The sequence below is a fragment of the Pelmatolapia mariae genome, linkage group LG18 (genome assembly GCF_036321145.2).
Source record: "Pelmatolapia mariae isolate MD_Pm_ZW linkage group LG18, Pm_UMD_F_2, whole genome shotgun sequence".
NCBI classification, from domain to species: Eukaryota; Metazoa; Chordata; class Actinopteri; order Cichliformes; family Cichlidae; genus Pelmatolapia; species Pelmatolapia mariae.
In genome coordinates this window covers 34,260,513-34,276,889 of record NC_086243.1, presented here as the reverse complement: position 1 = coordinate 34,276,889, position 16,377 = coordinate 34,260,513, and the positions used below count along the sequence as shown (strand labels likewise).

Genomic DNA, 16,377 nt, shown 5'->3' with positions numbered 1-16,377 from the left:
AAGTTAAGGGACGTGACAAATCGTCAGTATTTTACGCCTCGGGAGTGAGAACGGGTTGTAGGATAGCAAAGCCCTCTTTTCCACTTCTTCCATTTATAAATTGGCCACGATGGGTGAAACTGGGGAGCCCATGGCACACCCATGTTTCTGCCTGTAGAACTGACCCTTGTATGTGAAGTAGGTGGAATGAAGACACAGTTCAAACACACTTGGTCGATGCTGAGAGTGGTCCTGTTGCTGAGGTTGGTGTCATCCTGTAATCTCTTACGGACTACCTGTTTATAAGATTGGGGAAGACTGCAGTTAGCTGAGACTGAAGGAGTCACTTGGATGAGTGACGAAACGTTTCTCCCACAAAATGCTACGTCCAGATGAACAGAATCAACTTTTGGGGACTTCAGGTTACTGACATCATCATGACATTACCCTTGTTTTTACAACAGAATGCTAATTTGTTTTAGGAATATTTTTAATCCTTTCTCCCTAAGCTATGCAACATCTTAAAATATGAAATGAACTATTTAAAGTATTATAAAATAATATATTTTTAGCCACGAATTATGATTACTTAGCTTATTTAACGTAATAAATTATGTGCTGATAAATGAATTATGTGAAATTAAATAATATATCAGGTGACTGGTCTTTGGACCCATCATAACAGAATGGAATGCAAGCGGTGATAAGAAGTAGTACAGGACCACCTGAAGTCTAGATACTGGTGGTGGTGAAGATGAAGACTGAGGCTTGGATGGAGCTCTGAGTGTCGGGTAAGGTGGGAAGGGGAGGAGCTAGGTTGCATGAGTGAGAGTCTGAAAGGCAGAATGACAGAGCTCGGAAATTTAAATCATGCAGAGTGAAGCCTGACTGGCTAAAAGAAGGTGAGCGGGAAGATGATTGGACTAGGATAATGGACTGGGATAACTGACAGCGTGTGAAAGTGGTAGTAATGTAATGAACAGAAAGCTGGTAGATGAGTGATTATGGATCATTCTTACTGAACTAACACATGAGCTTCATTTTATTATATTTCCTAAATTAGAGATCAACAATTACACGCCTGAAACAGCTGAAATAGCTGCACAGGTACACTAACAAATTATAACAATGTATCTGACTCCAAACCAAAATGGTGACCCTCATACTGGTGTCCCTGTGTTTTTACTCACATGCATAGGTGGAGTGGACCTAATTAAAGGTTCCTAGACTTCCAACAAGATCTCCCTCTGTCTGACTGAAAGGGAAAACAAATCACCAAAATCGTATCATTGTCATTTTCTGATATTTGCTCATATTTTATGTGATGGTAACTTTGATTTGCATTTTCTTTTAAAAACACTAGGGGTCACTTGGATGACGTCCATCAGCATGAACATTGTCTTCTGCCAAGACTTCTGCTACTTTTCCCCCTCCATACCTGACAATGACGACTGACTGTTGTGTTGAGCTTTGTTCTCAAATCAAGCTTACATATTATTCAGCACGTCAACACAGAGATTAGAGATTTTTAAAGAGAACATCCCACAGATGACCCACAAGGCCATGTTCAACACTTGCTGGGACTGTTGTGTGGAAAGTGTCAGATTCCTGAACTACAACTTTTACAAAGTGGGCAGCGTGTTCCTTAGCCTGGTTGGACATCCACAGAGAAAGGTGTGTGTTATGTGTTGCTCTCTTTGTTCTTCGCTTTGACAACAAACAACAAAACCAAATTTTTGTGATCATTTAAGGTCTTGTAAAGTGTTTCAATTACACAAAAAAGCTCATAAAATGCATAAATCATAAATAACACACTGGAAAACAAAGGAAAGGGTGGTTGTAAATCCCACAGTGAAACACAGCTGTGGAAACATGGGGAGAACACTTGGTGATCTGGATATTGAGGACAGTTAACACTTAGTGGCTGTGTTCAGTTCTGTGTCTGTGAAAGAAATCGCTGGCCTGCAGATTCTGAGCTACATTTGCAGCAACAATTTAGCCTCATTTTTTAAACAAGCTCAGCATTGCTGTACAACTCATGGTGTCAGTATAAATGATTGTAGCAAGTAGAGAGAGAAGTTTATCATACCAACAACTGATCACAGTGAGCACTGATTTATTCATTATTGATGATAACATCAATAATGAATAAATGACTTATTTTACTCAGTGTGTATTTTTAAGTACCAGTGTCTGACTTGGCTCCCTCTCTGTCTGTCTGTGTGCTTTTTGTTGTTCAGGCCTTCAGTGAGCTGTCCATGGTTCTGAACAAGCACAAATCACAGTTTCTAGGAAACTTCTTGCAGTTTTCCTTTAGATTTCATCTGTGCTCATTCAGTCTTTTCATTCCCAAACAAAATAAAGTGTTACTTTTGTTAGTTTGAGGACATGCGTATATTTCCTTCGGTGCACTGTTGTAGTTGTTGAGAACAGTGATGTTTCTCCTCATTCTGTTGCAATAATGACATAATTTCACATTAGAAATTAATAGGAATTAAGAAAATTCCTCAGATTATTTTTATGTTATCTCTATTGTGTGAAACTTAACAAAAGAGATTTAAACTGAAATCAAAAACATCCAATTACAGACATGCATCCTTTTCCCCCTTTCTCACAAGCACTTCTTTTGAGCTCTTGAAATGGGGCCCAGATGTTTAAGGCCATGACTGCAAAAGCATCAGTGTTAAAATCTTTGATCCTGAGCTAAATGTTGTTTTGTGTTCTTCCACAAGCTTCTCTCAGTGAGTTTCTGGGATTTTGTCCCATTCCTCCAGACAAAACTGCTGGACCTGCATCAGGTTTTTAGGACTCCTCTCTAAAACATGCCATTTAACAATATATATGTTGAACTGAGATTAGATTTTTGATGGTCACTATTAACCTGACGTTGTTGCCCTTGAACGATTTTGCCACAGTTTCTGAAGTACAACTTTGTGTTTAACCCAAGTGTGTTTAAATCTTCAAGTTCAGCTCTTGAAGGTCTTCAGCTGCTCATGTTGCAGATCCACTGTGAGCTGAAATTCCAATGTGGCTGTTAGAAAAATCAAAGTGATGTTTTAGATTAGTCAATGAGCTCATTAGTTAATAACTGTGTAAGATGGTGTTATGGTCCCCTGATCCTCTGCTGCCTACCCACCATCCATCTTTCCTCCCTCTGTTTTCTATCTTTGTCTCTCTGTGAGTGTGGCATTTGTGATGTGTGTCAGTGGGGTTTGGCAGTTTGGCCTAGTGACTGCTTTGGGTCCTACTAGGCTGCTGGAGCTGATTGAGGCCACACAATGTAACACTGATGATTGCAGCAGACATGCCACAGCACATTTCAGAAGCATCCTTGAAGCATCTCTTTGCTCCGCACCACTAAAAATAACTGTGACTCTATTTTTTACAGAAGCTCCATCAAGTTGCACAAAACAGAGGAAAATGTGCAGGACAGAAGAAACAGCAAAGGAAATCCTGTCAGTGTTGAAAATAGAAGAGCCTGTGCAGACCAACATGTTTCACTTCCAAAATACACCAGGTGTGGTTTGAAGGACGCAACAAAACCACATCAGAAAGACATCAGAGACTCATCACATTCATGTGGACTAAAGTAGTGGACTGAGCAACAGACTGACATTAACATCAGAGCCGTGCTGCTAGTGTGGCTAAAAGAAAAGAGAAGAAGAGACAGTCATGTTGATATGAACATTAGAGAAACACATCATGGAGCTGAAATATGATCCTGCTTCCTCATTTGGACTCATTCACCTCAGCTGACACATTCAACAGCAGACAGGTTTTTGTAGCAGTCTGTCTCACTGTGAGTGTAACAGGTGATGGCTACCCCATCTTTGGCTCTGGAACTAAACTGTCTGTAACAGGTAAGAACAAACATTTATTTTCCTTCAGTTGTTTTATTGTAGAAGTTGAAAATGTGTTTAAAGTCAGTTTCTGCTGCTTCAGGCTTTACATGTTAGTTTTTTCATCATTAGTAGAGAATTCATCTGCAGCCATTGTTACATAAGAAAAGCTCAATAATCTCTGAAAACATGTTTAAATCTCACTGAACAACTAAAGTTATTCTTTATTTCTGCAAATATTAGTGATGTTACAAATATTTAGGATTTGATCATCTCAGTAATTCTGCACCATCTGCTGGATTTGAACACAAGATCATATTTGATGTTAAAATAAGAAGCAATAAATCTGTAAATCTAAACTATGGTGAAATAATATTAATCTACAAACTTATTGATAGGAAATTTTTACTTTATGTAGTGGAAGAAAAAAAAATATTTTTAAGAGTTAAAAAACTTATTTTGCTACTGCAAAAAAATCTTTTATTAAGAAAATGATTAAATCAGATACCGATTATTAGAAAATTCAGAAGTTATATGATGTTGTAAAAATGTATGAAAAAAATCACATTGGTAACATCAGTTATGTTTTTCTTAGGTTAACTCATTTGTGTGGATTTGTACATGACAATAAAAATTTAACATGACTTAAATTTACTAAATGTTTTTGACAAATATTTTCATTGAATATGTTTTTGGACTATGTATTTAAAATAAAATAAAAATAGCACATTCTTTAAACAATTATTTTTTAATTGTGTTTAAATTGGTGCTACAGTTTTTTGTGTAACAAAATAAAAAATGCTGGGATTTTCCAATTTTTCAACTAAAGAATTTTAAAAGAAATAAGTCTGGAAGACAGATATGGTTCTTATGATTAAAATCTATTAAAACAAGAATGTAAATTATATTGGTTGAATTGATTCATGTGCAATTATAGCTTATTTTATTTTTAGTGCAGTATATTATGAAAAAGATGAATGTGTTTTTGGAGAGAAGAGTATGTCTGGTTTTTGTGTGTGTATGTGTGTATCTGTTTCTTTTTTGGGTTTTATTTGCCTGTACTGTTCGGAACTGTAGCACAATTATTGTCTGAAAAAAGTCCAACATACTTATTTTTCCAAGTTTGGCTGTGCCATACTGTCAACTTGATTGCTCTTCATTATTTTTTGTTTATTTATTTATTAGTATTTTTTTAACTTTTAAGTTATTACAATTGGAACATACATGACTGGGGATGGGAAAAGGAAATGCATAAACTGGAAAAGATAAAGAAAAGTAGAGGGAAAGAAAAAATAAGGGGAAGAGGGAAAGTGAGAAAACACACTACAAGTCTGCTTTGTTAGAAATCGTGTCTAAGCACTAATATGGAAAATACATTTTCACTTGTATAAAGAAAAAGAAGCTAAATATTCTAAAATCAGACTGTATTACATTTTTACCTAAAACAATAACAAGCAAGCACATGACAAATGGAGCTGAAAATAATTCAATTGGACTTTTTAAACATGCTGGTGAATGAAGCAAACATGAAGCTGAATCCAGTGTATGTAGTGAACTTTGTATTGATGAGTAGTTTAGTGATCAGAGTCCATGTAGTTTCCAGGATCAAGGCAAGGCAAGGCAAGTTTATTTATATAGCACAATTCAACAACAAGGTGATTCAAAGTGCTTTACAGAGACATTAAAAACAAAAACAAATAAAAAGCACGATTTAAAATTGATTAAGACAAGCAAACAAACAAACAAACAAACAAACAAAACAGTATTTAAAATCAAAAATCAAAACAGTAGATAAAATCAGAACAGTAGATAAAATCAGAACAGTAGATAAAGTCAGTAGTTAAAATGTAAGTTTTGAAATTTAAGCTTAAAAGTGTGGATTTGGTGCTTTATTCAAAAGCAGCTGAGAATAGGTGAGTCTTCAACCTGGATTTAAATAAACTGAGTGTTTCAGCTGATCTGAGGCTTTCTGGGAGTTTGTTCCAGATATATGGAGCATAAAAGCTGAATGCAGCTTCTCCATGTCTGGTTCTGACTCTGGGAACTGATAAAAAACCGGATCCAGATGACCTGAGGGATCTGGAAGGTTCATACTGGGTCAGGAGGTCACTGATGTATTTTGGTCCTAAACCATTCAGAGCTTTATAAACCAGCATCAGAACTTTAAAGTCTATCCTCTGACGGACAGGCAGCCAGTGTAAAGACCTCAGAGCTGGACTGATGTGGTCCACTTTTTTGGTCTTAGTGAGGACTCTAGCAGCAGAGTTCTGAATGAGCTGTAGTTGTCTGACTGATTTTTTAGGTAGACCTGTAAAGATGCTGTTACAGTAATCAAGCCTGCTAAAGATGAATGCATGGACTAGTTTTTCCAGGTCGTGTTGAGACATCAGATCTTTTATCCTTGAAATATTCTTGAGGTGATAGTAAGCCGATTTTGTTATTGTCTTAATGTGTTTTTCTAAGTTTAGGTCTGCATCCATCACTACACCCAAATTTCTCGCCTGGTTGGTGGTTTTTAGGTGTATAGATTGAAGTTCTCTGGTGACCTGTAATCGTTTTTCTTTGGCACCAAAGACTATTACTTCAGTTTTGTTTTTGTTTAGCTGGAGAAAATTGTGGCACAACCAGTCATTAGTTTCCTCAATGCATTTACCAAGAGCCTGTACAGGGCCTTGGTCTCCTGGTGACATTGTGATATATATTTGTGTGTCATCTGCATAGCTATGATAGTTTATTTTGTTGTTCTTTATAATCTGTGCCAGTGGGAGCATGTAGATGTTAAACAGAAGGGGTCCCAAGATGGAACCTTGGGGAACTCCACATGTGATACTTGTCTGCTCAGATGTGAAGTTACCTATTGATACAAAGTATTTCCTGTTTTCTAAGTATGTTTTGAACCAGTTTAGTACAGTTCCTGAAAGACCTGCCCAGTTCTCCAGTCGTTTGAGTAATATGTTGTGGTCAACTGTATCAAATGCTGCACTGAGATCCAGTAAAACTAAGACTGACATTTTTCCACTGTCTGTATTCAGACATATGTCATTAAACACTTTGGTCAGAGCGGTTTCAGTGCTGTGGTTCTGTCTAAAACCTGACTGGAAGGCATCATAGCAGTTATTCTGTGTTAAGAAGTAATTGAGCTGTTGAGAAACTGCTTTTTCAATGATCTTACTTAAAAATGGGAGGTTTGAGATCGGCCTGTAGTTATTCATTTGTGTCTTGTCAAGATTGTCCTTTTTCAGTATAGGTTTAATTACAGCAGTTTTTAGTGATTCTGGAAACACACCTGACGTTAAAGAAAAGTTTATGATCTGTAACAGGTCTGACTCCAAAGTCTTTGAGACCTTTTTGAAAAAACTCGTTGGCAGGACATCTAAACAGCAAGAGGAGGAGTTCAGTTGACCTAAGATGTCCTCCAGGTCTTTGTTGTTAATAGGGTGAAACTGTTTGATGGTGTTTAAACAGTTTTTTGGTGGACACAGTACATGTCCTGGATCTGCTGTTGATGTACCAATTGCTTGTCTAATCTTTTGGATTTTTTCTGTGAAGAATTTGGCAAAGTCATTGCAGGCCATGGTCGAATGAAGTTCAGCTGCCACTGACACAGGAGGGTTTGTTAGCCTGTCAACTGTAGAAAATAGGACCCGAGCGTTATGACTGTTTTTGGTGATGATGTCAGAGAAGTAGGACCTCCTTGCACTCCTCAGTTGTAAATTATAATTGTGAAGTTTCTCTTTATAGATGTCATAATGAACCTGGAGGTTTGTTTTTCTCCATCTGCGCTCAGCTTTCCTACACTCTCTTTTTTCATTTTTCACCAGTGTGGAGTTTCTCCATGGAGACTTCTTCCTTCCAGAGATAACCTTCACCTTAATGGGAGCAATAGTGTCCATTACATTTAACATTTTAGCATTGAAGCTAGTGACGAGCTCATTGACTGAACCTCTGGACAGGTCAGGTGTTAATGGGAAGACCTGGTTAAAGATCTCACTACTGTGTTCAGTTATACACCGTTTTGTGATCACTGCTGTTGATATAGTTGTGTGGGCTGAGATTTTACTTTCAAAGAAAACACAGTAATGATCAGACAGGCCCACATCAGACACAGTAACCTTTGAAATGCTCAGGCCCTTGGAGATCAGTAGGTCAAGAGTGTGTCCTCTATTATGTGTGGCCTCTGTTACATGCTGAGTCAGCCCAAAGTTGCCCAGAGTGTTACTCAGGTCTTTAGTCCCTTTGTCCTGAGGGTTGTCCACATGGATGTTAAAATCCCCAACAATAATTACACAGTCGAAATCAACACAGATCACAGACAGCAGTTCACTGAGGTCATTAAAAAAGTCTGTGCAGTATTTGGGAGGCCTGTAAACATTAAGAAACACAACTTTGGATGGGGCCTTCAGCTGTAACGCCACATATTCAAAAGACTGAAAACTTCCAGGAGATAGCTGCTTACATTGAAATGATTCATTAAATAAGACGGCAACCCCTCCTCCTCTCCTGCTCACCCTGGCCTCACTGATAAAACTGTAGTTAGGAGGGGTCGTCTCGATGAGAACAGCTCCACTGTTACTTTGGTCCAACCAAGTTTCAGTTAAAAACATAAAATCAAGGCTGTGCTCAGTGATTAAATCATTAATTAAAAATGTTTTCCCAGCTAAAGATCTAACGTTTAATAAAGCCAACTTAAGTGTTTTAGAGGTATTATTTGCCCCCTCGTGTTTGGGAGCAGTCTGTGGCACACAAGGTATGTTTACTACATTTAAAGATCTTTTAGAGTGCAGCTCTTTGTGTTTTGACCAGGCCACATGTCTCCTTCTGTCACCTAAAAGTACAGAAATTTTGAAACCTTCTAATAAACAGGGTCCCAGCTTCTCCTGGGAAAAGTCACCACTGTCATAATCCTCGCAGCCCGGACCCTCCACACATCACACATCAGACTGCGGAGACAGAGCATGAAGGTGGTAAGGAGGAACTAAGGGCGGCGAGGCTGCGCAGTGTAACTTTGGTTGCTCTGTTGAGGGCGGGGCTCGATGGCGAACCTTTGGCTGCTCTGGTGGGGGGTTAATGGGGGACAAAAAGGGATTGGGCCGGGGGGTAGATCTGAGCCCAGCATTGACCCGCTCCATCATCTCCTCAGTGAATTTCAGGTGTGGGGAGGAGGGAGAAAGGGAGGGGGAGGAGGGTGATGGCCTGTCAGGGGTTTGGGGGACTGGGGAAGGTCGTGGTCCCTGGTCCTGGTCGTTGGTGTTGTTGAGAGAGGTGGAGGCAAATAGGGACCCCTCTTCTTGCCTCAGATGTCTCTCCTTTCTGAGGCTCTTCCGGGGTGGGGGCAGATGGAGCTCCTCCTCAAGGTTTCTGCTGGGCTTTGTTTGTTCTTGGAGTACTGTTTGTTCCTCTTTATGAGATAACTCCTCGTTTATCTCAGCCTTGGCACCAAGCACAGATGGATGACGTATGGAATAAAACAAGTTGGAGGTGAACAGTTTCACCCCAGACTTGTTAAAATTAAATCCATTTGCTTTAAACAGATGCCTGCGTTCCCAAAAAATATTAAAGTTGTTGATAAAATGCACTGAGTGGTCAGTACATGCTGATATAAGCCATTTATTCAGTGCAAACAATCTGCTGAATCTCTCGTCTCCTCCTCTGACGGGCGGTACAGGCCCACTGATGAATACAGCTGCATTCAGAGAGTTTACAGTATTTAATAATCCAGTAAAGTCCCGTTTCAGAACCTCCGACTGTTGTTTGGACACATCGTTTGACCCTGTATGCAGAACAATATTTGTCACAGTTGGATATTCATCTGCAATCTGAAGAATTCTCTCCTTCAGGTTGTTGACCATATCCTTAGGAAAGCATAGGACTTTAGTGTTCTTACCGCACATCCTTTGTACATCCTTTACGGCAGAGTCACCCACAATCAGGGTTTCAGGCCTAGCCTTTAGCTTTCCCTGTGGCCTTTTACTTTTCAACAGATTTTCAGACCTTACTTCGCTACTTTTAGATGGATGGTTGTCCGATATAGATCCAGGGTCCTTTGATAGTGGAGCAAATCTGTTCTGCAGTTTCACATTCAGTTGTTTTGGAGGTTTGTTGTTAACCTTTCTATTCACGGTTGTCCAGTCCTGTTTCCTCCCGTATACAGGGGTAGAAGAGCTTCTCTGTCTCGTAGGAAGTGAAGGCCAGTCGGTTTCAGAGATTTCAGCTCGCTGTGTTCTGCCTGTGATACGTCCTCCCCCTTCTAGGAGACATGATTTGTGTCTTGGTTTTGCACCAGGACAGTCCAAGGGGGGATTATCGCTTGATGATTTATAGTAATGCACAGAGTCTACTTTCTTGGTCATGTTATCTGTGCTCCTTAGCTGTGTACTAGCTTGCTCATCGCCATTGCTTTGAATCAAAGGCAAGGTTGTTTCATTTCCACACAGTCCATTTACCTCCACATTTACTTCTAAGCGATGAATTTTTGTCTCCAGTACTGCAATCTTCTGCAGGAGTTTGTGGTAGTCATCTGTGGAGAGGGAAGGCATCTTGTTGCTAGTTAGCCTAGCTAGTTAGCCTAGCAGTTAGCACCTTTCCAGGCTATTGAGGCTGTTCGGAGTCCAGACGCTGTAATCAGGCTTCAGCTGTGTCTAGGCCACAGACACACGGAGCGCTGAGGATAAGGTAACTAAAAATGTTGCTGTTTCTGTTAAGAACACTTTAGTCCTAATGATCTATAAGTGTCCAGAAGCTCTCGCAGGTAGGCTCATACAGAAAAAAGGGAAAAAATCAGCATAAAAATCAATAAAAATCAATAAAAGAAGCAAAGCATTTGAAGAGCAAAGAGAGGAAGCGTCCACACTCACAAAAGGGGGCGGGTTAAAAAAAAAGCACAGACAGCACAGACTGAATGCAGTGCAGTGCTGGAAGCTGCTGATGACTGTGTGAATGTGTGTCTGTGCTGCTTGTTGCTGCTGTCAAACTTCAGATGAGCAGGTAGTGAAGCCCGTGGTGAGCGTGTACCCAGCAGCATCCAGAGCCCACCTGGAGGGGAACAGCTCCCTGCTGTGTGTGGCCTCAGCCATGTTTCCTCCTCTGGTCCAGTTCTCCTGGAAAAGACAGAAGAAGAACGGCGGAGAAGCGGAGGAGCTGCCCCCTGCTGAGGGAGAGCAGCTGGAGCTCAGAGAGTCGGGACGCACCATTGCCATCAGGATGGTTGATGGGAGTGATTCTGACACATATAAATACAGCTGCTGGGTGAAGCACGAGGGGGGCACAGTGGAGGCCCAAACACAACAAGGTAATGAAGGCTTGGTGACTGTGTTCAGCAGTGATTCAGCTTCATGTGGAGATGCTGTCAAAGAGAGCAGAGGAGCAGAGGACTGACATTTCTCACTGCAGCTCCAAACATTTGACTCCTTTTCTGTTTCAGAGGTTCCAGCTCCAGCAGCCTCCTGTCCTCCAGAGAGAGAGCCAGCAGACCTGCCAGCTCTGCAGCCAGCTGACTGTAAGATCACCTGCTGCCTCTCTGCATGGACAGCTCCAATGTCCAATGAGGGAGCTGGAACAAGTTTAGGGAGTCAGTCTTAAAGTGTCACTAATTGATCAAATCTTCATCCAACAAGCTCTGATAAAGCCACTGTACACTAGCTGCTCAGCACCAAACAGCAGACAGACCATAATATGTCAGAGATCAGTTTGTTAGCTGCTTGTGGAGTTCTTCTGCCCCCAAGTGGACACAAACACTACATCAATTCATCCACTTGAAGAAGAAGCTGTGACTGTTTCTATTTGGACTTTTTCTCCTTGATCTGAGAGGAATAACCCGACTGTCTGTCTGTCTCTTTGTGTCTGTCTGTCCTTCAGTGTCCTTCCAGTCTCAGTGCAGGGTGAAGCTGCTCTGCCTGCTGTACACAGTGCTGATAGTGAAGAGTCTGGTGTACTGCTGTGGACTCTCTCTGCTGATGATCCTCACAAACAAGGGAGCGTCCACCAACTGCACACATGCTGACTGACTGTTTTCTGCTCGCCTTTTCTCACCATCAGATTTCCTCGAGTCAGCAGTCAGAAATGTAAACTAACTTCTGCTCCGTTCAATGTTTCTTTATCCAGCATTTGACCTTTTCAGATGTAAAAATCTTAAACCATCCAATATATAAAATAAGTATTGAACACATCACCAATTATTAAAAGTAAACATATTCTAAAAGTTATATTGATATGAATTTCTCAACAGATGTCAGTAACAACCTGTTCACAGATGCAAAGAAATAAATCAGCAGACTTTCATAAATTAGGTTATGTATAATAATAAGAAATGGGAAAGTATTGAACGCACAAAGAACAGGGGCTGCAAAAAAGTATGGAAAGTCATGTCACCACCTGAGATGTATCAGTAATTAGAAATCAATCCTGCCACTTATCAGCTTGTTCAGCTCAACTGATGGATTATAAAAATGTGTCTCATTACCAGGGTGTTAAAAGTGTTCATAATTTCAGGTCTGTCACAGCACTTAGAAATATATTTATAAAACTCGACTTGTTCAATGTTTATTTTACCAGCTGTAATAAAAGTGTTTGATGTGTTTGTGTGTAAAGCATAGATTATTTTTGTTAAGTTATTATTTTTCAGCTGTGTAGGAAATCTCAGTTAATGCATTCAGATCTCACCATAATACAATAACAGTGTAGTTATTTGTTTGAAGTAAAAATAAAGATTTGAATTTTCAGAATGTGTCTCTCATTTTTTCTGTGATACATAACCTGTGTGACTGCAGCATTCACAGATCATAAACTTCCTCTCCTGCAGCAGACGGGCTGTGTGGGTTTCTGCTCTGCAGCCTCCACACCGTTAGCTGTGGCTTTTCACTTTACAGTTTTTTACAGACGCTAGGACACATTTCTCAATACTTAGGTCACTTTTGCAAAACTCCTCACACAGTGAGCACAACAGAACTCTATGTGGGCTAAACTGAGGATCAGATAGATATTCAACATCTTTCCAGCTTTTCCTAATAATCATAAATGTGTAAAAATTTTTATCAAATGTGTCATTGATTAATCAGCATAATTATTCAGACTAGTACAATTAATACAAAAAATAAAATTAATTTAATTAATACCAGCGCAGAGAAACAAACTCAAACAAAGAACATTCATCAATTTGATGATTTAACCAGTGATGAATATTTATTAAGTTCACCCACACTGTGCTATAAATTCTGTTGATATTAATATTAATATTTAAATCAGTGATATTTTTTTAAATATTATTTTAAATTATAAATTCATTGACCTCTAGTGATGCTTTTAAAGAATTACTGATTTTAAAATCTTAAATGTAAATATAAAATATATTTTCCTGATGAGATTTACTTCACACAGCTTTGTGTTTTATGTCAGGGTAAATAAAATATGAATTATCTGATTATTTACTATGAAGTGAAAAAGACAAAATATGAAACAGATGTTGTCATGGAGGAGTCGACTCAGGCGCAGACAAAACTCAGACGCTCGATGGCGAAGAATTCAGTGAAGTTTATTACAGGAGGTTCGGTGTGACGACAACGATGAAAACAAACATGAACTAAAGGCGAGAGCCTAAAAATCGTCTCTGAGGTAAATAACTCATTTACAAGGTATCACGTATCACACCACGCTGTGAGATGCTGTCAGCAGCACTGAAGGAAAACACTATGAACAGTGTTGAGACGACACCAGTCTCTCTGATCCTTTTGTCTTGGCAGAGATCACAGAGATGTTTCCAAGTAGGCCTAAATGTGTATGTAAAGGTGGATGACTGCCTACTGCAAATGAAATCTAACCATGGGTACAAATAAATGAAGCTGAAGCTGACGTAAAACACAGCCCTGTTTTTATTACTGTTTATAGATATTATAATTGATGATCATCATTTTGAATGATTCTTAAAAAGGGTTTAATGAATCCTTCAGTCTGAAACCAACTTGGAACAAAACACATTAGAAGATGTGAGAAAGAACCACAGTGTGCACATATTTTAAACACACAACCGAACCACATGTGTTTGTTTAAAAATCAGATTTCACTGTAAATATTGTGTTATGTTCTTTGTCTAGGCGTGTATTGAACACAACAAGAAATTGGCCCACTCCCGCTCCACCAAAGCAAGAACACAAACAGTAGTATCTTTTAAAGTGCTAAGCAGCCATTTATTTGCTTCAGCATTGGGCAGTGCCAAAATTAACAAACAAAACTCCCTAATGGTCCCTATGCTTTCCTACACAAATGAAAACCAAACAAAAGACAATTCACTTACCTAACTTTCTAAATGAAAAACAGGAGAGAACTCAATCAACCAAAATGGTTTCTCACGCCTACTAGGCTGCTGCAGTGAAGGATATATGCAAGGTGAACAAAATACACAATTGCTACTTTACAAATCTATTGACAAAATTAAGATACTAACACCAGACACACACACACGGTTATACTTGCAAATCAATGGGCAAAGACACTCTATGAAACAACGACTCAAAAACACATGCTCTTTGTTGGATGGTGGAGGCTAGTACAGAGGGAGGCCAGGTGGTTGTCATCTGGTAGTTAAATACTGGAGGTGATCAGCCAATTATCCAATCCATGGATAGGAAGAGACTCCACCCAACTACTCAGCAGGCACGCCCAGGAGGTGTCCACCTCCTAAGAGAAAAGGGGAAAAAACCCAAAGCCATCCTCTGGTGGGAGGAGTCGCACATAAAACAAACACTGACAACATTGGATCATAACAATTTTTAAATAGTATTTTATTTTAATCTATTTTATTTACAATGTATTTTTTTACAGCATAATAATGTTTTATATTTGTATTTTAATTTATAGTTTCATTATATTCCATTTGTATGTTTAGTGTTTTCATCACAGCTATTAAACAACAGACAACATTGTGTGTTACTAAATTCACAGCAACCTGAATGTGTTTGTGGGAACATGAATGTTTTTGAGTGTTTCTGCATCATGTGACCCAGATTTTTGGATCTGCTGTCAGATTGAAATGAAGACGATGAAACCACACAGCAGCTTCAGCTGAGCTGTCAATCAGCAGCAGCAGTCTTATCTGTGGGCCGCAGGGGCTGATGGGAGCTTTGAGGACCTGTTAGAAACCACGTGGCCCTCGTCTGATCTCACAGCTCGTCCTTGTTTGGCCTCAGCTGCATCAGAGCGCCACTTCTCCCCAGTTTCACCAGAGGAAACACCACTGCACAAAATGCTTTTCCTCCCAGCTGCTGCTCTGTGCTGTCTGTGTTCAGGTGAGTGTTTCCAGCCAATCAGGAGCCAACAAAGTCAACCTGTAACAAACACTGTCACACTAACCTTCATCTATCTGTCTGTGTCTCTACAGCACTGGTTACCATGGCAGCAGAACAGCTGATTCAGGACGATTTAACATTGACCAGGAGAGTTGGAGAAAGTGTCTCCTTCAGCTGTGGAGGGACTGACCAGTGTAGGGATAGTTATATACGTTGGTACCAGAAAATAGAAACGTTCAAAATTATTCTGCGCATTGATACAAAAGATTGTGGCATTTATTCAGATTATGGCCATCCTCAGAAACGAGATTTCTCAGCTGGCAACAAACATAATGGTTGTAATCTAAAGTTAGAGAAAGTTAAACATGATCATTCAGCCACCTACTACTGCACATGTCGGAAGTCTGCTCCCCACAGTGAGAAATGATCCCTGCAGCCTGAACAAAAACCAACAGATGAACAGATGTCAAACAGTGTTTGTGACAGGAAGAGAGCAGTAAACCACAGCCCAGGTTCACAGATTTCACCTCCATCTCAGAGTCACAAACATACTGAGCTCAGGGACGATTTTTATTTACTGAGATATTTGTAAATAAACAAAAGAGCCAGTTTGTGGCCTTTTTGAAAAAGCAAAATGTTTTAGACGTTTTCCAATCTGATTTTAAGTCCTTTCATAGCACTAAATCAGCCCTTTTAAAAGTTTTTAATGACATATTTTTAGCTACTGATGCTGTAGACTTTGTTGTTCTTGTCCTTTTAAATTTGACAGCTACATTTGAATAACATTTTTTAATCTCTCGTTTGGAGCAGTGGTGGGCATTGAAGGCACTGCACTGGAGTGGTTCACGTCCTACTTGGCGGAGCAAACTTTTTGTGTCAGTCTCTGTGATCATGTATCTCCCCTCTTGTGTGGTGTCCCACTGGGCTCAGTTCTAAGCACCCTCCTGCTTTGTTAGTATCTGCTCCCTCTTGCTTTTATACTGAGAAAACCGGTCATTGCATTTCACTTTTATGCTGAAGACTGTCAGATCTATCCTGTACAGCCATTAATCCAGTGTGTTGATGACATTAAAGCTTGGATGTCTCTTAACCTTTTAAAATTCAGTAACAAAATGACTGAGGTGACGGTTTTTGGTAGCCCGACTGAGACCCCCAAATCTGTATTTAGATACCTTGGCCCAATATGTTAAGCCAACTGTCACAAACCTGGGAGTCAAAGTGGACTCTGAACTGAAGCTTGACAGTCAGATTAAGTAAAATCAAGCGTTTGCCCTTTGTCTCAT

The 16,377-nt window shown here is 39.7% G+C and overlaps 2 protein-coding genes across 2 annotated transcripts in view; both read left to right on the top strand.

Moving 5' to 3' along the window:
• The window catches only part of LOC135932218 (uncharacterized), a 38,635-nt gene extending 26,165 nt beyond the window's left edge, over positions 1 to 12,470 (top strand). The window contains exons 4-7 of the mRNA XM_065469583.1: positions 3,792 to 3,839; positions 10,795 to 11,106; positions 11,239 to 11,313; positions 11,673 to 12,470. Of these exons, the coding sequence (XP_065325655.1) occupies positions 3,792 to 3,839; positions 10,795 to 11,106; positions 11,239 to 11,313; positions 11,673 to 11,821 (584 nt within the window). The 3' untranslated portion in view covers positions 11,822 to 12,470. The remainder of the gene's footprint in view (positions 1 to 3,791; positions 3,840 to 10,794; positions 11,107 to 11,238; positions 11,314 to 11,672) is intronic.
• A 2,581-nt stretch (positions 12,471 to 15,051) lies between these two features.
• Positions 15,052 to 16,377, top strand: part of LOC134617648 (uncharacterized) — a 47,962-nt gene continuing 46,636 nt past the window's right edge. The window contains exons 1-2 of the mRNA XM_063462971.1: positions 15,052 to 15,094; positions 15,187 to 15,510. Of these exons, the coding sequence (XP_063319041.1) occupies positions 15,052 to 15,094; positions 15,187 to 15,510 (367 nt within the window). The remainder of the gene's footprint in view (positions 15,095 to 15,186; positions 15,511 to 16,377) is intronic.